Below are 25,429 nucleotides of genomic sequence, written 5' to 3' on the forward strand. Positions count from 1 at the left end.
GTATAATCTAATGCGAAAAGTCAGTCAATATCGACAATCGCAGTGTTGATAAGAGGGTAATTATGAAAGCAAGTCAGATGAAAGATGAAAAGCATTACGTATTATCCAGCATCAGCCCGAAGGCCATAGGAGTTAGCATGGAGTATTTTTAACATCATGCGGAATAAGGAATGAGAAATAGCAATTGGCATACCTCGGACAATATGGACTGTGCGCTTGAATGAGCGGTATAGCAACGTAAAGCTTATTGATCCTGAAGTCTTGTCAGTCTCGCGCTTTGTCACGAAGCATGATAGCTGATAGCGAAAGTGGAAAGTGTATCAGGTAATCGAACTTGTTTTGTTCCCCACGATAGGTCGGCATTTGATAGTATATAGGTTGCTCATCATTGGAGAGGATATTGGGGTTTGTAAAGGCAGACTGACAGGTACAGGCGTGTCGTAGCCCAGCGATGTCCTGCTTCCGCCGCGACCGAACGGGTCGAAACTGACAGGACGCGCTCCGCTGGGCTACGAAGAGGAGCCGAGTTGCGCAATATGCGTGCGCGGCATGTGAAATCGTTGCTCGATCAAGACGACCGGCGCCATTATGTCTACAAGCAACTTGAACATGTTAGCGAAAGTTCATCGTGCAATCTCGAAACGAATTTTAAAGGTGTTGAAAAGTTCAGTCATCTCGTTTGGCTTGAGTGGTCGGATCACCATATTACATGTAAGATAGGGGCGACACGTATGTTCCTCATGAAAGGTGCAAGAATGGAGTAGGAGTGTGACTTACCTCATGACGGTTGTGTTGTTGCAGAAGAAGCTCGCGGCTCGAAGATTTAAGACAAAGTGCTAGCGGCGGGTAGCCGGGCGCCGCTTCCTCCGACGCGGACCGTGCGCGGCTGCTCCTGCGATGCCTCGCATTGTCGACGCGGTCTAACCTCAGACTCGACTCGCGCCCCGGACCACACAAGCAAACTCCGTACACAGCCTATCCCTCTCGACTTCTCCCTCATCATGGCCGACTTCGCCAGCTTCGTCAAGGATTCGCGAGAGAAGAAGAAGCACGAGAACCTTGCGCAGCAGTTCCTTGGCTCTCGAGGCCGCACAGCAACACCGACATCTGGTGCCGGCGCAAAGTCACGACAGAATTTAGAAAAACCCACACTACTGAGTCGCATAAGCGGCGGCGCTGGTGTTCAGAAGAGCCGCTCTTCGTCAGCGAAGCCTTCTGGCAACATCGAAGCAAAATGGCAACATGATCTTCATAAGGTCAATAACCCCAACGGACCTCCTGCAAGAGCTGCGGAGCTTGGTCGCACCGCTTCTGCCTCGCAAATCGACCGCAACAGCCGCACGTATGACAAGTTCGCTTCGGTCTTGAACAAGAACTTGAACGGCCGCAGCGACAGTGCGCCAGGTTTCAGCATTCGAGGTGTTGCGAGTACCGGCCCTTTCACCGTCATTGCAAGTAACTTTGCGCCCGGAACAACGGCTCAGGACATCGAGGCTGTCATGGCACCCCATGGAGGAGAGTGCCTTGGCTGCAAGATACTCACTGCGTCTCCTACCGTCATGGTGGAGCTCTCGTTTACATCAAGAGAAGGCGCCGAGAACGTCATTGCAACATTCAACAGTCAGAAGGTATGCAGTGTTTGATTGTGGGCGTTCGGCATGGCTAACAAGGACGCAGGCTGACGGAAGAACCCTCTATGTCTATATGAAGGAAATACCATCGAGCAACGCCCTTGCCCACTCTCGACCACCGCCTGCCCGCGCTACACAAGCTCTCGACGATGTGGTAGTCGATGGTGCTCGGGGCGGAAGTTACCAGGATGGGAGATACGGTTTCAGCGAAGGCGGTCACCGCGACCCACCACGAGGACCCCGCAGACGCTACTAGAAGCGAGATAAGATACACTTAATACTTTTGTACGATACCCTATCATGGACAAGAACGCTTGAGGATCGTCCTGGAATAAGCAAAGATACGATTTACGCAACGTCCCACGAATTCAACGATGGCACAAGCAAGGACCACGATTGGAAGGCATGTGGAAAAGCTGGCCTTTGTAGACCCTCAAGATGCACACGATATACTCTGAAGCAATGTCAACATTTCAGGATTAAGCGCGCACGTCTAAGCACGTCCAAGGTCTAAAATTGTATACGACACTAGCTGCCAGCAGCGAGATGAGCATATCAATCTGAGCTAGACTCGTTCGCGATCAGGACGTATCTGATCCGGATCCAGCCCTCAAGCCTTCGTCCAGCCTGAGATTGCGGCGTCAACCTCAGTCCTGTACCTCTGCTGCCCCTCAATTTGCTCCAGGAAAACCTTGTACTTGGCCTCCAACAGCTTCTTCACATTCTCATCCCTGATGGGCTTCACCGTCCTACCCGGCTTACTAAACCTATCCATGATATCCCACAGCGGCTCACTATTGCCATCCTTGTCTGTGCTGGCTGCCTTCGCACCAAGCATAGCTGCACCATGGACAACAGCAGCGTGCACGTACTTGGGAATCAGGACAGGCATATCGCACGCAGTGGCTACGAGCTGCATCAGTAGCCCATTCTGGCACTGCGAGCCAGACATGAAGATCGATGAGATGACGTGGCCGGACTTGTTCATCGTGGCAACGATCTGGTGTGTCTGCAGCGCAATGAATTCCAGCGTGGCGTAGTAGTACAGCGCCAGGCCGTCGAGGCTCTTATCTGAGCTCAGTCCAATGACAGAGCCCTTCATGTTTGGGTCTGCAATGGGAGACCGGTTGCCAAACAAGTCGCCGTAGAAGAAGAAGTGGCGCCCGAGCCAGGAGATGTGTGGTGCGTTTTCACGCTCAGCTAGCTCGCGGAGGTGCTCGTTGAGATAGTCGTAGATGTTTGTATTGAAGGTTTCTGCGACGGAGGAGGCTTCGTTGAATGCGGGATGGGTTTCGATGACGTGCTTTAGCAGCTCGCCTGTTGCACTCTGGCCACCTTCTGCCATCCAGTACTCGGGTAAAAGAACGTCTCTGTAGGGTCCCCAGACACCAGGTACGAAGACGGGATCGCGTGACATGGCGAGATGGCATGTCGATGTTCCTGCAACCGCGGCGAGCCTTGTAAAAGCCTGTTCTACATCATTCTTTGCGTGACCCATGTCAAGGGTGTCTTCATCAAGCTTGACCTTGGCGCCGACGGTACCGATCCAGCCAGCATAGGCGTCGATGACACCACTCCCAACGGCAACACCAGGGTTGAGGCCCATTTCTGCCGCAGCCTTTTCGCTGAGAGTACCAACAAGTTCGCCGGCAGTGAGGTAGCGGCCATTCTGCCATGCGTTAGCTAGGTCTCGTCGATCAGTAAAGCAGGACAAACCACTTTGTCAACACCTCCCATGCGTTTGAAGTTGTCCTCACACAGATCCTCTAATCCGATCTCCTTCAGAAAGTCTTCCTGCCAGCCCTTCACACTACCGTCAACACCAACGGGAACGAAGCCTTGCTTGCAGACGACACTGCAGTAGCTCCGAGTGTCACTTCCAGTCGCCAAGTGTGTGAGAGCGTCGCCCAAGTCGTAGAACTTGCAGCGATCGAACAGCTCCTTCGGCATGTTGTTCTTCAGCCACAGCACCTTGGGAATTTCCATCTCAATGGACATTTTGCCGCCAACGTAGCGTAGAAGGTTGTGGTCGGTAGCGTTGATCTTTTCGGTCTCCTCGACCGGTCGGTGGTCAAGCCACAGGATCACGTTGCGGTCGTTTCCATCTCTGTTGTCAAAGTGCGGGCCAGTGACTGAGATGGGCTCGTCCGTATCCTCTGAGAAGACAGAAAGCGAGCATGTAGCGTCGAAGCCGATACCGCGGATGGAGTCTCGGTCAATGCCGTGCTGGTCCATTGCTCTGCGAACTGAGGAGCAAATGCATCGCCAGATGTCTGTCGTCGATTGCTCCTGCTACCGTTAGCTGCCTGCCCCGGTATTATACGCATAGTCGTACATAGTAGCCGGTCTGTGGCTGCCACAGGCCAATGTTCTCTGAGGCCAGACCAACAATGTCACCCTGGTCGTTCATAATACAGGCTCTGGCACTGCCTGTACCGACATCGATACCAATGTAATGGTCGACATGAGGACGGATCTCGTTGCGTGGATCGGTCATCTGGCGTGACGGCTGCCGCGAGTTCTGTCTGAAAGGAATTGTGGCTGCCATAGTGAAGTAATTACAACTGTCAAGAGGTATGTGAGAGAAGCAAGGAAGGGAATGTTAGATTAAACGGTCGTTTTGAGAGCTATCAATTCGTGTTGAGAGTATTGTACAGCTCCGCATTGCGGGATGAGCTCATAGGTAGCTTTCAGGACCCTTCCAATTGACACCTTGGTGGGGGCGGGGCAATCGAAGGCTTAGCGAACCTCAGCTTTCCAGCAATAAGACGGAGTAGGCTGTCCTTCGCGGAGCCAGCGATTTCGATTTTCTGAACACTTGCCAGAACAGCTGGCGAATTTGTGGAGATTGTGAGACCCCAAATCCATGACCCGAATGTTGTTGGCTGGAGGTCACGCCACCAAGCAAAACCATTTCTTGGACCTAACGCTGTTGCGGGGGTATTCGGGGCATCGCCGCGGAGGTGCCAAACCCCGTGGCGATGCGAGCCGACACGGTGGCGCGGTGAGCAAAGGCGTTCGAGGTTTGGTGGGGAGCTTGCTGGCGAATGTTAGTCAGCCGCCGGGCGAGCTCTGGCCAAGTTCGTCTCCAATACCGAGCGTATGCAAACGAGATACCGCAATACAGCATTCGCCAATATGTTGCTCGCACGTCTTCTCCTGCTGCCATTTGCGGTCGCATCGACCGTAACGCTATATGTGTCCTCCGTTCCAGTCTCTGGAGGCACTGCCGTTATTCCGTCAGCAATTCCCCTTGCGCAGATCGAGTACGACGCAGACCAGGCCGTTGGCACATTAGCCTCCTACACACCGCCGACGGGCTCATACTCTGATGACCACCTCCTTCGCGTTGGCCTGACCGACCCAAAGACTGGATCTTGGCGGGGTGTCGTCACGTCAGCTTCGAGCTTCGCGGACCAGTACCACAAGAAGTTCATCGTCCACGTTGATGAGAAGGGCGAGCCGTACCACATAGGCTTTGGAACAAGCGCAAAGGGTGCTGGAAAGGAAGTTGAGGTCGAGGTTGTGAAGAGGAGTCCGGGTTCCAAGCCAGTGCTGAACAGGCCAATTGTGCTGAATGCGGAGGGCAAACTGGAAACCAAGGAGCCGGAGAAGACATTCTTGCAGAAGTATGTATTATCATTGGCGCGAGATCGGGGCCTGGGGACTGACACATTTGTAGGTACTGGTGGGCGCTCGCACTCTTCATTGTCGTTCAGCTTGTATCTGGCGGAGGGGAGGGCAAATAGACTGCCTAGGAAGGACGTTGGCGAATCGAATCTACACCTGGCCACCGCCCCGATCCTACTTCAACGCGAACTTGTATGCATTAAGCTTGCCGACAAGCTCGTACAACCTGCCTCCAGAGGGGGCAAGGGCTAGTTTCGAGATGTGCCACGATTCTTTGCTCCTATAATGGCTGTGGAGGTTCTCAAACTTTATGTATGTGCGAAATCTGCATCCGGTACCATTCAGAACAGCCGTGTCGGTGCTCTTAGTGGTCCAATATGTACATTCAAAGACGTCTGTTATGGGTATCAAAATCCCGTCGCAATGTACTTGGCGACGTATCGCCAGAGTGTAAGATTATAACAAGTTGCTACATGAACGGCAAGCACGTGCGCGATGGCTGCACCTTCCATCTCCATAAAGTCCAGCGCCGTCAAAGAGATAAAAATCCGGCAAACTGATGGGAACAAAGTACGACCTGAAACAGTAGTGCGCACCTCGCTCATCCGTAGCATTGACGTGGCATACGTGTTGTTTCTTGTCGTCTGCTGTCTTTATTTACCCCTGTACAGTACGCACAGCCGTGGGAGAAGCCTCGCACAAAGTGCTGGAGAGTATCAGACACGTACCCCTCGGATGGCGAAGAACGTCTTCGTTTTGGCTATGTACATTGCGCGGCTCGCAACTGTGGACTGATCGAGCTTAGTGGTAGCCTACCGCACATGAACCACACAATGCCAGTTGCACATGTCGATGATCTTGAAGTTGCTTCGTGATTCGATTGCTTTCGTTGCGTTGTTTGTGCGAGTCGCCACTTGTGGCTGTAGCCTGAGGCGACGTCATCTCTTTCCCCTCTTGCGCCCCGCCAACCAAACATTCCCTCCTCACTACAAATACCTTCTTCAGCCTTCTCTTGTGCCACAAATCGTCTTACACACCTTCTTCAAACAAACACAAAACATTCTCCACAATGGCTTCCACTGTTCACGTTGAGAACATCAGCACCAAGACGTCCGAAGACGAGATCAAGTCCTTCTTCAGCTTCTGCGGAAAGATCCAGGACATCTCCGTCAAGTCTACTGGCAATGACACACAGTCTGCGTCCGTCACCTTTGAGAAGGCAGCTGCCGCTAAGACTGCACTTCTCCTCGACAGCACACAGCTAGGCCCCAACTCTGTCCACGTCAAGTCTGCACAATCTGGTGGCGAGTTTGCGACTGAGAAGGCCACCGACGACACCCACGAGGGTGACCATATTTCCCAGGAGCAGAAGCCTCGCGCTCGTATCGTTGCCGAGTACCTCGCTCATGGCTACGCCATTTCTGATAAGGCCATCGAGAGCGCTCTTACCGCCGATAAGCAGCACGGTTATAGCGCCAAGTTCCTCCAGACCCTTCAGAACCTTGACTCCAAGACCCAGGCATCGCAGAAGGCGCAGGTTGTTGACCAGAAGCTCGGTCTCACTAACAAGGCGATGGGTGCTTGGGCCGGCCTCACCAGTTACTTCGACAAGGCTCAGGGTACTCCTACCGGCCAGAAGCTGAGGGCTTTCTACGACCAGGGCAACAAGACCGTCATGGATGTTCACAATGAGGCCCGCCACCTGGCTGACCTCAAGAAGGGTCAGAGCGGCAGCGGCAACAAGCCTACTATGGAGGAGGCTGATGTCCACGGTGTCGGCGATGGCAAGACTCAGTGCAACTGCGGTTCCCAGGCCGGCAAGTGCCCATGTCCTGAGGGCCAATGTGCTTGCTCCGGTTGCGCAAAGGCCGAGGGCGGTGGCAAGCCCAGCATAGAGGAGGCCAACGTCCACGACGTCGGTAACGGCAAGACGCAGTGCAACTGTGGCTCCGTCTCTGGAAAGTGTCCCTGCGCCGAGGGCAAGTGCGCTTGCTCAGGTTGCCCGAAGGACACTTCCAAGAACGAGAAGGGTGACGCCAGCTACGCTGCTGTTGTTGACCCCAAGCAGTAGATCAGATCCGGCTTCAAGGCGTTTGGGTGGCAGAGGGGTTTGAGCGACGATTCCTTTTACTGAGCAACTTTTGTTATGGTTCCAACTTAAAAGTGGAGTTGGCAATAAACGATGAATTGAGATATCCCTTAGTCTAGTACTAGAATCGAGACTTTCATGATATATGTGTTTTTGTCCCGTCCATTATGGTGCTCAATGATGTGCTCACTCGTGACAATCGACCGTAGCTCACACACCAAACCATCGATTGACCGAACTTAGACACACCCATCCGCCTTGCGCTTCACCATGTTGCCTTTCTACGATGGTCGATACGCCTGCCCAGTGTCAAGAGACACCACCGATGTCGGCGTTGTGGATACAACTTAAGCCACAGTCGAGTTGTAGACTAAAGGCGGGTGTGACGTCGGCAGATCATGAAACCCATGCAACCTCAGCAACGAACCTTGGGCTGAAATTGATGATACATGCAAGATAAGACTGAGTTTTTGGGAGGCGCCGAGCAAATGCAGCATGTGCAGCCGGACATGCTTTAGCTTTGTCTGGAGTTAGTCGGTAATCGCAAACCACAATTGCTTGCATCTGCGTCATGGCCTCTTAACCATCCCCACTGCATGCGTGTCTCCGTGACTTCACCACTGCATAGAATTTACAACGTCCTGCACAGTGAAAGCCGTGCTGCCTGTCTCTAGCGCTGTTCTATCTGCCTTCAGCCTGACAACGCATAATTAGCGCCTTGCAGCTGTAGCGCCGCCATACTTTCTCAGGCAACATAGCAACTCCACCATTACCTACAACACAACACCGCCAAGATGAGCACGGGAGCAAAGAAGAGGATCATGAAGGCAGGCCTCGTATACTTGGCATTTGAAACAGGATACTGACATCAGGGTAGGAGTACGGCGAGTGCATGGCCGACATGCCAGCGGGCATGAAGATCAGCTTCGATGAGCAGAACATGACCAAGTGGGAGGTCCTGATGGACGGACCGGACCAGTCTGTGTACGCGGTAAGTCTGCACTCACTTGCAGTATGAGGCTGAGCTAACGCTGCGCAGGGCGGGCACTTCAAGCTCGAGATCACATTCCCCAACGAATACCCGTTCAAGCCGCCGGTCGTTTCGTTCCGCACCAAGATTTATCACCCCAACGTCAGCAACGACGACAAGGGCTCCATGTGTCTGGGTCTGCTGCGCGCGGATGAGTGGAAGCCACCGAACAAGGTTGTTTCAGTCCTTCGCCTCATCCAGACGCTCCTCATCGAGCCAAACCCGGACGACGCCATCGAGCCATCTATTGCCAACGAGTACAGGGAGAATCGCAAGCAGTTCGAAAAGAATGCGCAGGACTGGGTCAAGCGCTATGCAAAGTGAGCGGGAGGGATGTCACGCGACAGGGACGGCTAGGGAAACGAGGGAAACGAGGTCGAGGCTGATGGCTACACTGCATTTTGGGCGTTTGGCGAAGCTGCGTCAGCGGCTGACGATGGACACGATCGGTGATGGGTGACGGAAAGAGCAAGCAACGAATCTATATCAACATGGATGGTAATACATATGATCGTGATGCATAGGTGGTCAGGTCGTGAGTCGTGAGCTGGGCAGAACACCCAGGTAAGGGATACCCTGAGATCTTTTGCTAAATGAACATAATTGCACCGAGGCACGTCGTCATGGGCGGATTCCTCAGCCGTGATGTGTACCAAGAGCGCAAGCAAATGAACAGAAGCAAATGAGAGGACTAGGATGCGCGCTCTGCCAGTCTTTCGAGAACACATAGTGGCATGACCACGGCCAAGTGGGGAATGGTCACGGCGGGAGAATGGGTCGCGGCGACACCCATGTGCTTCTCGAAGTCATGGCACTGCTGGCGGTGCAGCAATCTTACGAGTCAGGGCTGCACCAAAGGACGTCTCAGGACGCGGAAGTTTACGCAGCTGCCAGACACATGCGGGAGAGGCAATCGACGGCCGGCCCTGGCCACGTTGCAGTTGTTCAGTTCTCTTGAACGCTACGTTGTGGATGGTGATGAAGTGATAAGCATGAAGCGAAAGGAACAGAGCGTGCGGCATTCCCTGCCAATTGGGATCAGCGGAGGGGCGGCGAGCAACGGTGGCCGTGCCTGAGCGGTGCCAATTAATGAATAGTAGCCGCCTGGCACCGGACGGGGATGCGGCAGCCGAGATGGACGATGCACTCACTACCACTACAAATGGTCGATACTTCGTATGGCTCCTGCGCGACGATGCTGGTGGTATTGATCAGGCTCTGCGACGCTGCCTCCTTCACTATCGTCTCCGAGCGAAGTCTCGCAGTGGAGGTCACTCTGACGCCCTCGAAATACCCAGCTCACACGTCGCGGCGCGGCCATCACGTTCCTTAACCGCCGCTCCCAGCACACGCAGGCAGCCGCCCCGTCGCCGCATTCCTTCACTTGTCAATTCCTATCAGCGCGATCCTGTGGCCCGGAGCCGCGGCGGCACCCATCTCGGCGTCCCGACAGTAGCGCAGTGCTTCCGTGCTTTTGAGTTCCAGCGTTTCAGACGCACACGCGCCCAGCAGCAGCAGCAGCGAGCACTCGAGCCGCATCCTCCCATCAGCTCCGTCGACCGCTCCCGTCCACACACACACACACACACACACACACTCTCTCTCTCTCTCTCTCTCTCTCTTTCTCGATAATGTGTCCGCCGCGAGCCACGACTACCGAGCTGCCTTCGTTCCCGCTCGAATGAGCACCACTGCGCGCTACCAGATCCGCCGCCATGGCTGACGCCCTACACCGTGCTGGCACTACTACGACCCACAGCACCATCTCCCACTGGACTCCTACCGACGACGTCCCCAGCACCGCCTTCCCCTACCCTTGCGGCACGCCTGCGTCGACCCCGTCGTTCGCGCGCCTGCACTACGTCGCCTACCAGCCCCGGAGCTGCGACACCCCCCCGGCCTCGCCGCCCCCGCGGCCGGCATACACACAGGGCCTGAGTGCGAAGCGGGGACTGCTGCCGTTGAATATGGACACCGCCGTGTCGCCCGCCTACGAGCGCCGAGCCTACAGCCCTGCTCCCGAGAGCCCCACGCTCCCGTCCGTCGCCCTGCCCTCCCCCAAATTCCCTCCCCCACGACAGCGAGCGCCCTCCCTCCTGCGCCATGCCGCTGTGTCCTCGCCCAAATACATGCAGTTCTCCCAAAACGAAGGCCCCACATCATCGCCAGTCATGGCACCGGCAATGAGACGCGACGGCAGCGGCCCTGGCTCGCCAGACCTGCGCGCCATCTTCAACCCGCTCGCCAGCAACCCTCCCACGTCGAATGGCACGCAGTGGGACTTGTCTCCAGAGGACGTGTCTGGCTCGATATCGCCCGTCCGAGCTCGCGGCTACACCAGCTCGTCACAAACCTCGTTCATCCCCCACCCACCACTACGCTCCGTCACCTCGATACCCGACTACGGCCAGTACCGCAACGGCGAGCGGTCAAATCTGTCTGGCACATACAAGCCCAATCGCGGAGTCCCCAACTGGTCTCACTCCGACTACTACCCTCCCCCGCCGATTCGACAGCTGCGAGGCGAGGAGCCTCGGTTCAGCTCAAGATCAGGCTACACGAACACTTCGGGAAGCATGATGGAAGCCAGCACCGAACGCAGTAGTATAGTAACAGCGCGCAGCTCTGTGGCTAGCGACCGCCAGAACAGCATATACTCGAGAGATCAGTCAAGAGACAGACTGCGCGACCGCGATGACTCGCCAGAGACCACTCAGAACTCCGAGATCGCCGAGGAGGACGAAGACATGGATCAGTTCAGCGCCGTGGACGATGTGATCGACGCCTACTGCTACGATGAGGACGTTCGCGGGTACTCGATGATTGCAGACACAGCAAGAGATCCATCTCCCATAGCTTTGGATCTAGAACCGCCCGAACTATCACAGACACCTTCTCGCGACAAGGACTCATTGTCGTCTTTCCAGTCGTCTGAAAACCTCAAACAATGGGATAGCTCTCCCGCATCTCTCCTTAACGGCATGATTGCCAAGGCTGGAGTTAGGAAACATCGTCTTTCGATACGCTCGCCATCTGCCACAGATGCCTCGGATCAGAGCCTCCTTGACGACGACACTCAGGCAGGAGCCGAAGGGGAATTGAGGCCGCACCAAATACCTCCACTTCAGATTAGCCCTTTTCAGGCTGAATACACACCACGAACCATTGAGGCTGTCACAGCCTTGACCAACAAGAAGAACCCAGATGAGAGACAACGGTCAAGTGAGGAGGCACCACGACGAATCTCAATGACATTACAAGCACTGTCCCTTGGTGCACCGAGCGCACTAGTTCAGACCGCGGATGACGGACTGCCCGCTAGAGTCCCGAGTGCCAAGCGGGCCGAAATGTCGGCAATCAATCGCGAGATCGCTGCTCTACCACGACTTCCCATGAACAAGGCGCGCATGTCGCGACGTGACTGGGCAGATATTGAAGCTTACTCTAAGAGACATTCGAAAAGACCGAGCGTAGCTCGACTGGTGTCGACCGAGTCGATTCAGAAGGTGGGCCCTGCTCTGCCATCGGCCCCACTACAGAAGTCTCAGCCATTGCCGGAACTTGATGAGGACGAGGCTATTCCGCGCCGAGCATCGACCAGTGTGTACGACCGAAAGAGTGGGTTTGGATTGGATTCCTTTTTGAAGCCTACGAGACCCGTCGAGGCAAAGCCTTTAGCTGCATCCAACCAAATCGGACATGTTCCTAGCGTTTCGCCAATCGTGCGGAAGATGGCCGGAAAGGCGCCGCGCGATCGTTACGGATTCAAGAAGGAGTCACTGAATGTCAGCGTTCAAGAGCACGATGCTTGGGCGGCAAGATACGAGGAGCACATCAACAGGCGCAGGAGCAAGTGGATCGCATTGATGACCAAGGAAGGTCTGTCAACAAATGAACCCACAGAGTTTCCCGCAACCAAGTCTGAGAGAGTCAAGCGTTACGCTCGCAAGGGCTTTCCTCCCGAGTGGCGTGGTGCTATGTGGTGGTACTACTCGGGTGGTCAACACACACTCAAGCAAAAGGAATACATCGGCTTGTACGCCTCGCTAGCAGTACGTGTCAAGAATGACGAGCTGAACAAAGACGACAAGGACGCGATCGAACGTGACTTGGACCGAACCTTCCCGGACAATATCCACTTCCGCCCTGAACCGGCAAATGACTTACTGGATGGAGAATGCGACGACGAGCCTGCCATGATCCAGGACCTCCGCGAAGTCCTTTCTTGCTTTGCTCTAAACAACCCAAGTATTGGCTATTGTCAGTCTCTCAACTTCATTGCCGGTCTTCTTCTCTTGTTCCTCAAGCAGGATAAGGAGAAAGCGTTCATTCTTCTCACGATCATCACACAAAACCATCTTCCCGGCGCCCATGCTCGCGCTCTTGCGAACACGGAAGTCAACGTTCTCATGATGCTCATCAAGGACTACCTTCCCAAGGTCTGGGCTTCCATCAACGACACCGACCTCATCAACTCCGGCGCTGGATCTCACGCCCACCCTAATTCGAAGTTCCAGCGCCAACCTACCGTAGCCTTGTCCTGCACGTCTTGGTTCATGTCGCTCTTCGTCGGTGTCCTGCCCATCGAGACTGTGCTTCGCATCTGGGACGCCTTCCTTATGGAGGGACCTCGGGCTTTGTACCGCTACGCACTTGCCATCTTCAAGCTTGGCGAGCCCGAGATCAAAAAGTACCGCCCCGGCGATGGCGAGCTGTTTATGCTCGTCCAGAACCTGCCCAGGACATGTATTGATCCGAATGTTCTTCACGACTACGCATTCGTCAGGAAGGGATTCGGAAGTCTGGATCAACGAGTCATTGACCAAAAGAGGTTGTTCTGGCGTGAACAAAACAAAACAATCGCGCATCAAAACTCCGTCAAGAGCGCGCGGCAAAACCAGCAGGGTCTGCAGGTCCCCACGCAACGACAAGAAGGAGATGATACAGACGGCGAAAGCGTCCGCCGTACCATGGGCGGCCTCCGGCGACGAGCCAGCCGCAAGTTTCGAAGAATGAGGAGCTAAGCCCTCCCTATCACCGCACCACGTTTGTACCAGCGACGTTTCCTTTCCCATTTTCCTGTTTACACCTCTCATGGCGACCGGCGTTCAGCATACACACCCAATACATACAGGTTGAGGCATCAGGCGTACAAAAGGCAGCGTATTATCGTTCTTGTATAATATTTACCATATACCCCCTTTGTGCGGGAGGGCCAGAGGATGGATTACTTAGTAGCACCTCCAGTGGCAGGCGACCGGATCCACGGCATGGTCGTGCTAGGGAGGAACGGCTAGGGACGTATAAGGCAGGGAGCGATGCATGGATGGATTGGTACCTAATGACACATGACTTGATGACCTCAACACTCATCTTTTCTCATCCCTCTCGCTACTTGCACATCGTGATAGGGCACGTGCAGTCGCGTTCAAGGGCTTCGTCCATCAAACGGCGTCCACACTCGCGAATCCAACAGACTAGAGACGTGAATGTCTAGTGATGTACCTATAGTTGCAAACCGTGTGCCTTTTGATGTTGAATCTATGCTACCAATCATTTCCAGTATATCATGACATGTCCCCGACTGTCTCCCTAACGGGTATCGCGCTGGGCATTAGATTGGCGTTTCATGTCCAGAAACGGGACTATTCTGCACGATTGCTGGGCGGTAAGGGGTTCTCGTGTAGAATGAGGGTAGGGTCATGAGATGGCACCCTGTCCGGGAAGAAAGGTACGGATTGGATCCTATTACGAGAAGATTGGGCAAGAATGCCTTCTCTGGCTCCTTGGTAGTGCGAAGTTTAGCAAGTGAGTTTTTACGTGCACTAGTCTTTCGGTCCCGACTTGCAAAAGACGATTGAAGCAGTCTAGACTCAAGTTCGATATAGAGCTACTGCAATTACTGCGCAAAACTCGATGCTTGATATATAGTAGATGATAGTAATATGGCATGTAAGATGCGTGGATATCGATAGGAAAGACAGTATGACAATGAGATAGACCGTGCCAACAGGCGTACATGGTGAGTAGACAGCTTGCGAAATGAAGAGAAGATGAAACAAGATGCCAGCCAAATAAACAAGCGCTTGCCTCCAATAAATAGCGAAACCTTGCAACAGACGGGTGATGCTGTAGACTGAAAATGCATGCTGCAAAACGGTGCGTTTACTGCATCCTCTTCCTCTTCCTCGGATCCTCGGGCTCGTCTTCGTCTGCTCGCTCGGCGGTCTCTGCAGGGTTGAGCAGCGAGTGCACGTTCGATGCCATGCTGGAGCGACGAGTCGGCGGCCCCGGAGTGTCAAACCCCTTGAAAGGGTATCGAGCTCCGGGTAATGTCCAGCCAGCATCATTAGGGGTCAACGATGATGATTGAGGTCCATCTGGCGGTGTGCCCTGTCTCGATGTTCGCCCCCGAGGCCCCCGAGGAAGCTGGTACGATTCTAGCGCGTTGCGAAGCTGCTCGTCGCCGCCACCAATCGGTGCTCTATGTGGTGAAGACGGCCATTGCGTCGAGTTGTGACCAGATGCGTATGGAGAATGTGTTGGCGGGGGCTGGTGTTGCCAGCCAAGGGTGCGAATATCGGCAGAGGTGTGCCGTCGCTGAAAGTGGTTGTATGGAGGAGATGCCCCGCTTCCAGGGTTGTTGCCTCCATTTCCACCTGGTGCTTGTATGGAGGGCGGTGGAGGAGGCGGCGGCGGAGGCGGTTGTTGTGCAGCTGGCGGTCTGGCTGATACTGGGGAGTAAGTTCCTGTGCCAATTGAGCCGTAGCGACGTGGAGAGATCGCAAGGTGTGCTGGAACCGAAGGCTTAACGGACATCTGTCGCGGAAGGCCAGCCAATGACCCTCGCCGCGAATCTGGATACTGGTCATGCGGCATTGCGCGTGGTGATAGCGGTGACCCATTGTTGTCCACTTGCATGAAGTACGGTTGGCGAGCTGAGGAGGGCTCCTCCGGTTGGTCCAATGTGTTCAACATGTCGGTGTATCGACAGATGTCTCGTTCCATTGCTGCGATGTTTTTGTGCACGGCGTGTTCTGGATCTGGCACAAGATCCAAAATGTGGCGGGTGAGTTCTCTGTTCCACTGCAAATCATTAGTTTGGGGATATGATAACAGGCCAGATTCCGCGTACCGTATGGCAACGTAGCATGCCTTCCATCAAAACTGCAGCTTTTTGGCTAAGATATGCGCACGTGTCTTCTGACCGCTGTATCTGCGAATGCATATTATGCAAGTTGTACTCGAGCGCGTTGAGTCGCGATTCAACAGGGTCCGGCATCTGTTGCTCGATAGGCTGTGTAGGGGGCGGGCCGGTTGGGAGTTTGGGTGTAGGGAAAGAGTCTCGATGGATGAGTGCATGTCTCGATGCTCGTCGTTTAATCTCGCGCAGCCCTACGAGATCGCCGCGCTTGAAGTTCCCGTTGCCGTGCTTGAACTCCCAGAGGGGAGAGTCTGGCGATCCTGTGTGGAATACGTCGCTCACTGCTCGACATCAGTAGACGTCCCCTAGATCACATATACAGCCACCGACCTTTGTGGAATCCGTACATGTTCAATTGGCGAACAAAGGACGAGATGTTGGTATGCTTGAAATATGATCTGGACCACAGGTCAACATTGCACGTCAGCATGGCTGGGGTAGCACATACGACAAAACTTTTGAGAATTCACTGGACGGAGACATGACGAAGCTTTCGTTCGTACTAGACCATGAAATAAGATGCTGAATGCTCTGATCCTCCAGCATGCTGGGTTTCTGTTAGCACCGCATGCGACTTTCCAGATCTGGCAGGTACACTCACTTGTATAGTTTGTGTATAAACGCCGTCTGAACGACTTTGGGTTGCTGGGCAGCTGCGGCCGCGCCAACCGCCGGCGCAGAACTGCCATTGCCATTGCCATTGCCATTGCCATTGCCGTTAGGCGTATTGTTATCCGAGTCGCCGTTTGCTGATTGACTATGCGCGTGCGTCTGGTGTGTCGGTGTGAGGTGCTGTCGATCTGTACTTGGTGCAGTGAGGCTTGGTGGGCCCATGGCCGAGGACGAGGATGGGGTGATGTCCATTCGATCTTGCGGGGGCGCAAGCGAACCAGAGGATGGCAGGATGGGAATGGATCTGTGCATGTTTGGATTGTGGTCGCCAGAGAACGGGCTTCTGCGGGCCTCTGCGACAGAAGCCATCGAGTGGAGACGCGGCGAGGAAGGATGGCACCAATGTTGAGGCGCTGGGCTGCTAAGCCAGTAAGGCTCTTGAACAGCGCCCTGGGGCCGGGATGGAGGATTTCACAGCGAAGACTTGTTCTGTCAATCCGCCAAAACCCTGCTGAATTCGGCTACAGGGTCTCCGATATAAGGCAGATTGGCAGTGCGGAGCAAATCCGGAGGTTGTTCCAGAAGTCGGCCGCGAAGACTCCAGCCGTCGTTCGCTGCTAAGAACCGGGAGCGGCCGGAGAACAAAGGTCTGCTGTGGCGCCGAGTAGCAGCTTAGGAGCTGGCCGTGGGAGAGGCGCAGGATTATCTACAGCATCTACGGGACTGGTAGTATGGGAGTGTGCCTTCCACGTATGGCTATGCTATGCAAAGGAGGGCAGGTGCACGGCGCACCGGCGATGGCGTAACTAGCAGCAGCGCTCGTCGCAAAGGGAGCTGCTGAGACAGTGGAGGGCGTGTGTCGCAAAAGTATCATCTGTGAGGATAGGAGAGGAGATGCCAGGCACAGGCCATGCGCGGAGGCCAGCAGCGTTCCCCTCGACTATCTGGCACAAGCACAGGACACTCTCCGATATGGGTGGGGAGCGTGACAATGCTGAGCGTCTGGGGGCCCTTTGTGCAGCCGGAGACGCCGTGGAGCTGGAGGGGCACGATCAAAGAACGCAGATGGATAACGGCAAATTTGCCAGGTCTGGGACTTGCGCACCTTGGGTCGCAGTCAGCAAGCTCGCGACGGCGTGCCGAAGCAGGTTTACCGTCTAGCTTCGTGACAAGCAGCTCAAGGTTCGCGCAGGCGTCGGCCACATGCATTCCCAGCAACTGAAACGGCCGCGGCACTCTAGAACAGTCTTATAACGACCCTGCTATAACGTTTACTGTCTGGCTGCGGGGTCTGATAGCATAACAGCTCTGCCTGACAGCTCCTCATGGCATTTGTGCAATGCAGTGTCCTCCAGCGTGGCTGCACAACAAATTATTAACGTCAACAGCTGCAAACCGTACGTGCTGTAAGTTATTCTTTCAGAAGATTTCGCGATTGCTGTTGCATGCAGTGCTTTGCACCTGCAAAGTACCGGCGCTAGCGGCCACGAGGTTGCCCGATGGTGCCTTCCTCGTTGAAGAAAGATCAGCAAGAGGGGTGCCTGGTGCCACTTGCCTCCGAACATCACGGTTACAGTAATAAACCTCACTGAACGTGTCAGGTCGACAAAATCTTCCCGTTCCCCTGCAGACACCACCATTGCCCCGGAAAGCTGCTCACCTACCGGATATGGCGAGTAACGGTTTGGCGGAAGCGTTCGCGCGATTGTCAAACTCTGACTCGAGACTAGACGCTCTGGAAGCTTTGATTAAGGAGTTGACGCCTTACGAGTGGAGATTCGTCCAGTCACTTACAAGCACACGAACCTTCCAGTTCGACATTATCGGACGTCTCCCCGTGGAGCTTGTTTCTCAGATATTCTCGTATCTTGACGCATCCAAACCGTGGCAATTACAACACGTAGGTCAAAACACACCCGGGAAGCCTTTGAGCACGTCGGCGCTTTCTACGAAGGTTTCAGGCTACAGAATAGACTCATCGCGCGCCAGAGGCCTCTTGCACGTCATTTTGGCCCCGGTCACGCCTAGGTGCTACACCCGACCGCAAGGGGTTCAGAGGACCTATTCACAGAATTCTGAGCCTGTGTGTACTGACCCGCTCTATAGGTATGTCGAGCTTGGTACGAACAACTGCGAAGCTTGGATGTGCTGAAGCCCAATCTTGAAAGCTGGTACGACGGCACGATCAACTTACAAGGCGTAGACCTGGAGTTCTGTCGGCGCAGAGCTCGAAGCGCCCGAGCACTTCGCAGCGGTCGAGCCCAACCAGACAGCAGTCTGAAAATATCAAGTCGGGTTAGCCTAACACAGCAGTTCCTTGTAAGAGACAAGTTGATATGGCTTGCCCATGGTCTCCGTCAAGTGAACGTGGTCAACCTGAGGTCCATGACGTCCAAAGTTCTCGTAGACCCAAGTCGCGGGCAGATCGGTCAGCTTCACGCGGCTGATGACTTGGTGGCATTCTCTGCCCTGCTCAGAGGAGCTGTCTTTGTTGGCGAAATAATTGGAAACGGGCCGGTGAAGAACTTCCGAATTCACGGCCCCAGCCAGAGGCTCGCCCTGACATGTCGACATCGAACGGTGGCCTGCGCAATGCACCTAGAAGCCCATACACGCGTCTACATCTGGAATTACGATACTTCACAGTGTAGGTATTTTGACATCAACAGAACCGCGCTACAAAAGCCGATGTCGAACTCAACTCGACACGGCTTGCTCCTACAGCCATATACTGAGACAGTCATATTATGCCAATTCTTTGTACCCGCCCGCTTCGGGGCTAGTCGCACTACGCTACTCCACTGGTGCTTCACTTACGCAGGTGAATGCCTCCGCGGTCTTGAGCAAGCACTCGAAGGCTATAGCGATGAGAGCGAAGTCGCGCCTGGCGGTCTCACCTCAAGCTTGGCTTTCGTACCCGCCAGCCACGATGGCCTATATATGTTACGGTGCAACGACTGCATGAGTAATGGAAAACCCGCCCTCCCTTACTTACAGTACAATGACAAAATCCAAGCTTTCACAAGCCCTCGACACCCCAGATTGTACCCCACCGATTCTTGGGATGGCGGCAATGTCGTTTGGTGGAAAGACGCATTCATCGAGGGCAGCATTGGGGAGGAGATAGTTGTTCACAGAGGCACTGTCTCTGTTCCAAACCTTGATCCAGATATAGCCTGTGGTCCCAGAGAGCACAGAACATTCAAAGAGGTCCTCGTGAACGACACATATATTGTACGGCCATTCTTAGATGCATGCTATATCTTCTGCTACGACCACACGGTGCAGTTGCCGGGGGCGAAAGGCACACTGCATGGTGTGGGACCTTGGGAGATCATCGAGAACAGATTCCCAACAGCGAGCGAGTGTTCATAAGAATTCTGACGACAGCTGTCAACAGACGTGAGAAGCTCTCAAGGTCCCAGCGACACCTGATCATTTTTTGGGGTCCTGTTCTGCATGAAGAAACGTAGGGTATCGCTACGTTGAACAGAATCAAGATGACTGACACCTCTGAAGGCCTCCTAAGTCCATTCTCTGACTGTGACAGCTTAAAAATGGCAAAATGTAGATTACACTTGTACCTCTAAATAGGCTGCTTATAAAGGACTATTCTCTGTTACACTGACACCTTCCCTTTTGCGGAGATGAGACGGATACTTTAGGAAGGTGCTGCTGCCAGGGTGTTTGGTTGGGGCAGGGCTGCCATTTCACGACTTCAAATCGAAATGTTTGCATAAGCCCTAGCTCCGCATACTGTGAACGTCATACTAATAATAAGCTGGTGCTGTACACCTTGAGTAGTTAAAACATGCGAAATAGTGAAGAGTTTTCGAGGTTCACAGTGAACGAAAGGCTTCTAGAAGCCGAGCGTCTTCCACACTAGCGCGGGGTAGGCTCCTCGACTTTACCCCACGCTTCATTGTCGGCCAGCTCCGCGCCAGGATTTTTCTTTCCAAGCGTAATATTAAACCACACCAACTGAGCTCGATACTTTATACTTTATACTTTGCGCCTCACCCAGACTTTTCATACAATTGAATAACATCCGCAATCATGGTCGAGAAGCTTTATGTCACATACAACCAGGTACGTACTTCGACGCGTTGTGGCAGTACGCGCCTACTGTACTACAGTTGGTTTTACCGTCACCGCATTACCACGCGACAACACCATAGCGCAGACCGGACTTTCCAGCGCCGTGAAACATCTCAACTCGCGATTTCGCGTCCATAGCAGCATTACGAATAAAAAGAGTCGCTGCGATCGCGTACTGACACACCACAGGTGCACAAGCACTGCCAGGATGCCGCCCCCAGAATCCTCGAGGAATTCAAGCCTAACCTCATGATCGCCATCGGCGGCGGTGGGTACGTCCCCGCGCGCATTCTCCGCTCATTCCTCAAGCGTGACGACTCGCCCAACATCCCCATTCAGGCAATCGGTCTGTCCCTGTATGAGCAGCTCGGCGGCTCGAGTGACTCTGAGGTCGAGGTCCCCGGCACAAAGGTCACACGTACGCAGTGGCTCGATCTGTCTTCCCTCGAGATGGCCAATCTGATTGGCAAGAATGTCCTCATTGTTGACGAGGTCGACGACACAAGGACAACGCTCGAGTACGCCGTCCGCGAATTGGAGAAGGATGTTGTTGAGGCGCAAAAGAAGTCCGGACGCACAGGGGAGAAAACTACGTTCAGTATCTTTGTGCTGCACAACAAGGATAAGGCGAAGAAGGGTACACTTCCTGAGGAGACCCTCAAGGGCAGGTATCTGGCTGCGCAGACTGTTGGCGATGTCTGGATCAACTACCCATGGGAGGCTATGTATGTCATATACTCACGTTCACGCTTGGACTTTTTGAGCTAACAACACCTAGGGACATTGATCAGCACGACCGCATGTCCGCCGAGGCCTCGAAGGACAAGTCCGCCTGAAAGCTTCATTTGATCTATGATACCAAAAACAAGGAACAGGAGGCAGATGATGAAAGGGAAAAGCATCACATTGACGACTCGGCATTTGAGCAATTGCAATCAGGGGTTAAACAGGAGTTGGTGGATACTGGTCTTGAACGACAGTCATTTGGGTAATTGACCTGCGACCCTAACTTGGACAAGACATTGGATGGAAACGAGTCACAAGAGAAATCGCAGTCGACATGTCAGCCACCAGCACAGTATGACGCATTGGTGATCTGTCCTGCCTGAGTGATCTTTCCTATCTGTAGCAGGACTCTTCTGTATGTGCCGAAGACGCACCAGTGGCTATAGACAATAAGAGCATATCTTGCTGCAAGATCTCTTGTCAAGACGGCGTTGGACTCAGCGAGTGAAGACGAAGGCCAACGAGCGCGCTCCCAGACGCTATTGGATCCTAATCTTATATACCAAGGTCTCGTCGCAAAAAAGATGAAGAATGGCAAAATGTCGCAGCAAGGATCGAGGTGAGGGTGCATATCACGTGATCCGCATCTGGATATTGGACCGATCAGACACTGGAGATCAACCACACCATGGTGAGCAGAATCGGGTACAGTTTGGAGCGGTGATTAGGACTCCAATTAGGGTATTGCTGGATGATTGATTGGTTTGACGTCCTGTGTGAGTCTAAGACTATATAGGACGAGAGCAGTTAGGCTGCTCTAGTAATTTACGAATAGTACATGCAGATTCTTAGACATATAGTGAGAGCCTGTGCTCTAGTAGTAAATAAAGTTAATTAGTTGTCTGTTGTTTAATTAATTGATTGATTGGTTTAACGTCTAGTGTGAGTCCAAGACTGTATTGTAACGACGCAGGCAAGAAGAGAGATATCTAGAATAGGTGTGAATCCGATACAAGGTATATAGGAGTGCTAGAATGATAAGAACACTAGAATATATTCTCTACACCTAACGTACCTCACGGGCGAGTGGAACACTGAGCGAGTGGAACACTTTTGCCAAGCCCCCACCAAAGCCCACCCTATTATGACCCAAAACACCACAAAACGGCGCTGCACAAGGCAAAACAAGCTGTAATATTACTCAGAGACTACTTCTATATCAGTCTTGCACGTTCGCGCGTTATGTCTAGTCTTACTACACTGTCCACAGCGCCTTTAGGTCGGCTCAGCCCCATCAGCGCGCACCTGCTTCTTTGCCTTCTTACCATCACCACGCGCCCCAAACTCTGTTAGAGCTGTAGTGTCCAGCTTGGTGGTGTGTCCGGCTCGGTGGTGCTTTACGTTAGTCCTACAGTTTTTCTTCTTCTATGCTAGGAGTAGCGTTTTGTATTAATTGTAAAATTTATATAAGCTAAGTAGGTGGGCCTATTCTTAGCCTTAAGAGAGCAGCTTCTTCCTCTTATTCTGTGCTAGATTCTAAGTCTTCTCTTTATAACTATAGAGTAGCTTTTAGAGTCTTAATTACAATGTAAATAGGGTAGTCTTTAGGTACCTTCCTAGCTCTAAAGGCGTACTTTCTTAGAGCTGTATTTAGTCTTATAGTAGGGGGAGGAAGTGCTGCTTCTGTCTCCTGTGGTGCTATTAGAGAGGTCCTAAAGGTTCCTAGGATTTTCCTTAGGGCAAGATTCTGCAGTCCTTAGAGTTGCTTTGTGTCGCAGCAGATATCATGCCTATTTACTAGCCAATTCAGGGGTGCAAATGTATGTACATTTTGCCTCTATTTTAGCTGTAACAATTATAAGCCTAGACGCTAAAAGTGCGCAAGTAGAGGTTAAATAGATTTTTGTGTTCTATAGGTGACTATAGCTAAGGGTCTTGGCATAGTACCTGCTCTATTAGCGTGCTATCTGCAGTAACAGAGCATTATAAAGAAGGATTTATCTATTACTTAGCATATTAGGTATTCTACTGTGTTGTGTCACCTATAATTATGCTGTCCTAGTTGCACGTAAGGGTGTGTGTCGCAGCAGATATCATGCCTATTTGCTAGCCAATTCAGGGGTGCAAATGTATGTACATTTTGCCTCTATTTTGGCTGCAACACTTTGTTATTCCTGCTTGTTATTTCTAGAAGACCTAGCAACTATAATTTGCAATGCTAGAAACGCATGCTAAATATAGCTGTCTTACAGCGCAAGGAGGGAGGCCTCTACTGCTATTTGCAAGTCTTCACATTCTGTAGAAAGCGTTTCTTGCTTAGCTAATCCTTGTAGCAGCGTGTTCTTTAAAGGAGAGTGCGTTGTTAAAGTAGATTCCTAGCTACTTTACTGTCTTTTTAGGCTCTATAGTAGACCTGTCTAGTAGGGTAAGTGTAGAGCTAATTGCTTTGTTGCTTATTATAAAGTAAATAAGTTCTGTCTTTACTACATTAAATTATATAGCGCAGCTTGCTCCTTTAGCAAATAGGCTTGCTATATCTTTTTCTAGCATGCAGACATTCTTCTTTAGGCTAGTAGGAGATGCTATTATAGCTAGGTTGTCTAGGTGGGAAAGAGAGTAGTTTATAATAGATTAAAACAGAAATCTAATATATATTAGAAATAGAATTAGTAAGACAGGGCTGCCTTATAGAATTCCTGCTTAAATGCTGCTAAAGTATTCTAATTCTCTATTAAAGGATAGTTGTAGCTAGCAATTAGATAGGAATAATTAAACCTATAATATTAAATTGTAAGGTAGTTATAGCTGTTAAAATATAGCAAGTAGCTAGTTCAGAGCAACGTAGTTAAAGGCACCTTTAATATCTAGGAATACTGTTAATGTTGTGCGCTTTAGTTTTCTTTGCTCTTAGACCTGGTTCAGCAGCAACATAGATGTGTCTATTGTGGATTTCTGTACTCTCCCTCCAAGTTGTGAGGGGTGAATTGATTGATTGATTGATTGATTAGTTTAACGTCCTGTGTGAGTCTAAGACTATATAGGACAAGAGCAGTAAGGCTGCTCTAGTAATTTACAAGTTTTTTCTGTGTAAGGGAATAGTATATATAGGTTTATAGACATATAGTAAGAGCCTGTGCTCTAGTTATAAACAAAGGGAATTAGTTATTTGTTGTTTACTATAGGTACTACTTGCGTGTGCCTACTTTTATTTCTTACATAAAAGCTAGTATAGCTTGTATTCCCCTATTTGTGTCTAGGAGAAGAGACATTGTAAGTCTTGTCTCCTGTAGGCTGCTCTTTATTTTCTTTCTTGCTTCTCTGTAGTTTCTACAGCTAAGCAGTAGGTATTAAGGTGTTTGTGTATATCTAGAGCTGCATTTAGAGCTTTCTGTTTTTTATATATTATATAGATATGCTTTATTGTATCTATGTCCAAGCTTTAGCTAGTAGTATGCGCTTGCAATTTCTCTTCTAGTGTTTTTTGGCAGTGTTATCTTGCTTGTTAGTTTTAGCAAGAATCTTGCTACATAGGTGCTAGGATTTCTAAGCTTTGCTTTTGTAGAGTAGGCTTAGAGTTTCTATTGCCACTCTTGTCTTGCAATAGCTTTAATCCTAATACCTGTCATTGCATGGCTTGTAGTATTAGATACTAGTTACTGTTTTGTAGCTTGTTTTGCTAAGGCGTCTGCTTTTTTGTTTCCTGTAATATCTAGGTGTCCTGGGGTCTAGTGTAGGCTAATTATTGCGCCTTTGCTGTAAATTGCCTTTGCTGCGTTTATGCAGCGGATTTGCCAAGCTTGTCCAGGGTTATTAGAAGGAGTCTTTAGCCTTAGAATTTTGTGAGGGGTGAAGAAGAGCTGTTGTTTCTGCAAGAGTTCTAAGGCGTTTTGCTACTACTCTTTCTTTAATCTTGCCTAGGCAGCTAAGCAAGGTAATTACTCTATAGGCTTTAGGTGCAGCGTAATTAGGCTTGTTTAGCTTTTTTGGGATTATTCCTGTTGCTTTCTTCTATTCCTATAGGTAGTATCTGTAGTTAAACAGAGCAGAGAAAACAAAGAAGAATATTTCTGTCTATGCTTTATATGCTGTAGTAATAATCTCTTGTGTTAGGGCGTCTAATCCTAGAGAGCTGCTTTAGATTTGTGCTGAGCAAGCGTATTCTAGCTCTTCTATAGTAAGATTAGGCTATTCCTAGTTGCTTGGGTAGTAGTTGTTCTACTCTATAGGCCTAGAAGCAGGAGGGCTAGGGAAGAGAGTTTCTCTTAGTGTAGAGCATTTGCCTTAAAAAGATTCCTATATTCCTCTTAGGCCTTAATTGATTGATTGATTGATTGATTGATTGATTGATTGATTGATTGATTGATTGATTGATTGATTGATTGATTGATTGATTGATTGATTGATTGATT

At 51.8% G+C, this 25,429-nt stretch overlaps 10 protein-coding genes across 10 annotated transcripts in view; 7 read left to right on the forward strand and 3 right to left on the reverse strand.

Moving 5' to 3' along the window:
* Positions 1–1,001: 1,001 nt before the first annotated feature.
* On the forward strand, positions 1,002–1,887 carry M421DRAFT_1539 (uncharacterized protein; the record flags this gene model as incomplete). The annotated part of the gene is made up of 2 exons (XM_033587603.1): positions 1,002–1,628; positions 1,678–1,887. 2 exons carry the CDS (start codon positions 1,002–1,004, stop codon positions 1,885–1,887), a joined length of 837 nt encoding a protein of 278 aa, XP_033453217.1.
* Positions 1,888–2,086: 199 nt separating this feature from the next.
* M421DRAFT_416569 (ribulokinase) lies at positions 2,087–4,599 on the reverse strand. Its single transcript, XM_033591120.1, has 3 exons — positions 3,967–4,599; positions 3,348–3,920; positions 2,087–3,300 (listed from the first exon to the last, which is right to left on the reverse strand). The coding sequence occupies exons 1-3, from the start codon at positions 4,177–4,179 to the stop codon at positions 2,242–2,244; spliced, it is 1,845 nt and encodes a 614-aa protein (XP_033453218.1). The 5' UTR covers positions 4,180–4,599; the 3' UTR covers positions 2,087–2,241.
* A 170-nt stretch (positions 4,600–4,769) lies between these two features.
* Positions 4,770–5,380, forward strand: M421DRAFT_53399 (uncharacterized protein; the record flags this gene model as incomplete). Its single annotated transcript, XM_033595112.1, has 2 exons — positions 4,770–5,260; positions 5,314–5,380. The coding sequence occupies 2 exons, from the start codon at positions 4,770–4,772 to the stop codon at positions 5,378–5,380; spliced, it is 558 nt and encodes a 185-aa protein (XP_033453219.1).
* Positions 5,381–6,330: 950 nt separating this feature from the next.
* M421DRAFT_89280 (uncharacterized protein) lies at positions 6,331–7,332 on the forward strand (the record flags this gene model as incomplete). The annotated part of the gene is made up of 1 exon (XM_033597753.1): positions 6,331–7,332. The coding sequence occupies one exon, from the start codon at positions 6,331–6,333 to the stop codon at positions 7,330–7,332; it is 1,002 nt and encodes a 333-aa protein (XP_033453220.1).
* A 584-nt stretch (positions 7,333–7,916) lies between these two features.
* M421DRAFT_416572 (ubiquitin-conjugating enzyme E2-16 kDa) lies at positions 7,917–9,114 on the forward strand. The gene is made up of 3 exons (XM_033591121.1): positions 7,917–8,177; positions 8,228–8,341; positions 8,390–9,114. Exons 1-3 carry the CDS (start codon positions 8,145–8,147, stop codon positions 8,702–8,704), a joined length of 462 nt encoding a protein of 153 aa, XP_033453221.1. The 5' UTR covers positions 7,917–8,144; the 3' UTR covers positions 8,705–9,114.
* A 1,155-nt stretch (positions 9,115–10,269) lies between these two features.
* M421DRAFT_28555 (GTPase-activating protein GYP3) lies at positions 10,270–13,395 on the forward strand (the record flags this gene model as incomplete). Its single annotated transcript, XM_033588966.1, has 1 exon — positions 10,270–13,395. A coding segment is annotated over one exon (3,126 nt), but the record flags the coding sequence as incomplete, so codon positions are not given.
* A 1,150-nt stretch (positions 13,396–14,545) lies between these two features.
* On the reverse strand, positions 14,546–16,508 carry M421DRAFT_89283 (uncharacterized protein; the record flags this gene model as incomplete). The annotated part of the gene is made up of 5 exons (XM_033597754.1): positions 14,546–15,466; positions 15,516–15,865; positions 15,915–15,982; positions 16,033–16,131; positions 16,186–16,508. 5 exons carry the CDS (start codon positions 16,506–16,508, stop codon positions 14,546–14,548), a joined length of 1,761 nt encoding a protein of 586 aa, XP_033453223.1.
* A 942-nt stretch (positions 16,509–17,450) lies between these two features.
* Positions 17,451–19,743, forward strand: M421DRAFT_254086 (uncharacterized protein). Its single transcript, XM_033588629.1, has 3 exons — positions 17,451–17,602; positions 17,798–18,096; positions 18,303–19,743. Exons 1-3 carry the CDS (start codon positions 17,536–17,538, stop codon positions 19,569–19,571), a joined length of 1,635 nt encoding a protein of 544 aa, XP_033453224.1. The 5' UTR covers positions 17,451–17,535; the 3' UTR covers positions 19,572–19,743.
* Positions 19,744–20,019: 276 nt separating this feature from the next.
* Positions 20,020–21,244, forward strand: M421DRAFT_254120 (hypoxanthine guanine phosphoribosyltransferase). The gene is made up of 3 exons (XM_033588630.1): positions 20,020–20,285; positions 20,484–21,019; positions 21,073–21,244. The coding sequence occupies exons 1-3, from the start codon at positions 20,253–20,255 to the stop codon at positions 21,128–21,130; spliced, it is 627 nt and encodes a 208-aa protein (XP_033453225.1). The 5' UTR covers positions 20,020–20,252; the 3' UTR covers positions 21,131–21,244.
* Positions 21,245–22,683: 1,439 nt separating this feature from the next.
* M421DRAFT_30219 (uncharacterized protein) overlaps positions 22,684–25,429 on the reverse strand; it is a gene marked incomplete at both ends in the record, with an annotated part of 4,325 nt that continues 1,579 nt past the window's right edge. The window contains 3 exons of the mRNA XM_033589116.1: positions 22,684–22,775; positions 23,225–23,307; positions 23,697–23,740. Coding sequence (XP_033453226.1) covers positions 22,684–22,775; positions 23,225–23,307; positions 23,697–23,740 — 219 coding nt within the window. The remainder of the gene's footprint in view (positions 22,776–23,224; positions 23,308–23,696; positions 23,741–25,429) is intronic.

Source organism: Didymella exigua, assembly GCF_010094145.1.
Source record: "Didymella exigua CBS 183.55 unplaced genomic scaffold M421scaffold_3, whole genome shotgun sequence".
In the NCBI taxonomy this organism is placed as follows: Eukaryota; Fungi; Ascomycota; class Dothideomycetes; order Pleosporales; family Didymellaceae; genus Didymella; species Didymella exigua.

Excerpts from the sequence above, each read along its gene's own strand:
- M421DRAFT_254086 (XM_033588629.1), top strand. The coding sequence starts at position 17,536 with ATGCAGTGTCCTCCAGCGTGGCTGCACAACAAATTATTAACGTCAACA. Across the intron at positions 17,603-17,797 it reads AGCTGCAAACCGTACGTGCT|GTCGACAAAATCTTCCCGTT; the intron begins GTAAGTTATTCT and ends TGAACGTGTCAG. Across the intron at positions 18,097-18,302 it reads AACCGTGGCAATTACAACAC|GTATGTCGAGCTTGGTACGA; the intron begins GTAGGTCAAAAC and ends CCCGCTCTATAG.
- M421DRAFT_416569 (XM_033591120.1), bottom strand. The coding sequence starts at position 4,179 with ATGGCAGCCACAATTCCTTTCAGACAGAACTCGCGGCAGCCGTCACGC. Across the intron at positions 3,921-3,966 it reads AGCCACAGACCGGCTACTAT|GAGCAATCGACGACAGACAT; the intron begins GTACGACTATGC and ends TAACGGTAGCAG. Across the intron at positions 3,301-3,347 it reads TGGGAGGTGTTGACAAAGTG|AATGGCCGCTACCTCACTGC; the intron begins GTTTGTCCTGCT and ends AACGCATGGCAG.
- M421DRAFT_254120 (XM_033588630.1), top strand. The coding sequence starts at position 20,253 with ATGGTCGAGAAGCTTTATGTCACATACAACCAG. Across the intron at positions 20,286-20,483 it reads TTTATGTCACATACAACCAG|GTGCACAAGCACTGCCAGGA; the intron begins GTACGTACTTCG and ends GACACACCACAG. Across the intron at positions 21,020-21,072 it reads AACTACCCATGGGAGGCTAT|GGACATTGATCAGCACGACC; the intron begins GTATGTCATATA and ends AACAACACCTAG.
- M421DRAFT_416572 (XM_033591121.1), top strand. The coding sequence starts at position 8,145 with ATGAGCACGGGAGCAAAGAAGAGGATCATGAAG. Across the intron at positions 8,178-8,227 it reads CAAAGAAGAGGATCATGAAG|GAGTACGGCGAGTGCATGGC; the intron begins GCAGGCCTCGTA and ends ACATCAGGGTAG. Across the intron at positions 8,342-8,389 it reads CGGACCAGTCTGTGTACGCG|GGCGGGCACTTCAAGCTCGA; the intron begins GTAAGTCTGCAC and ends AACGCTGCGCAG.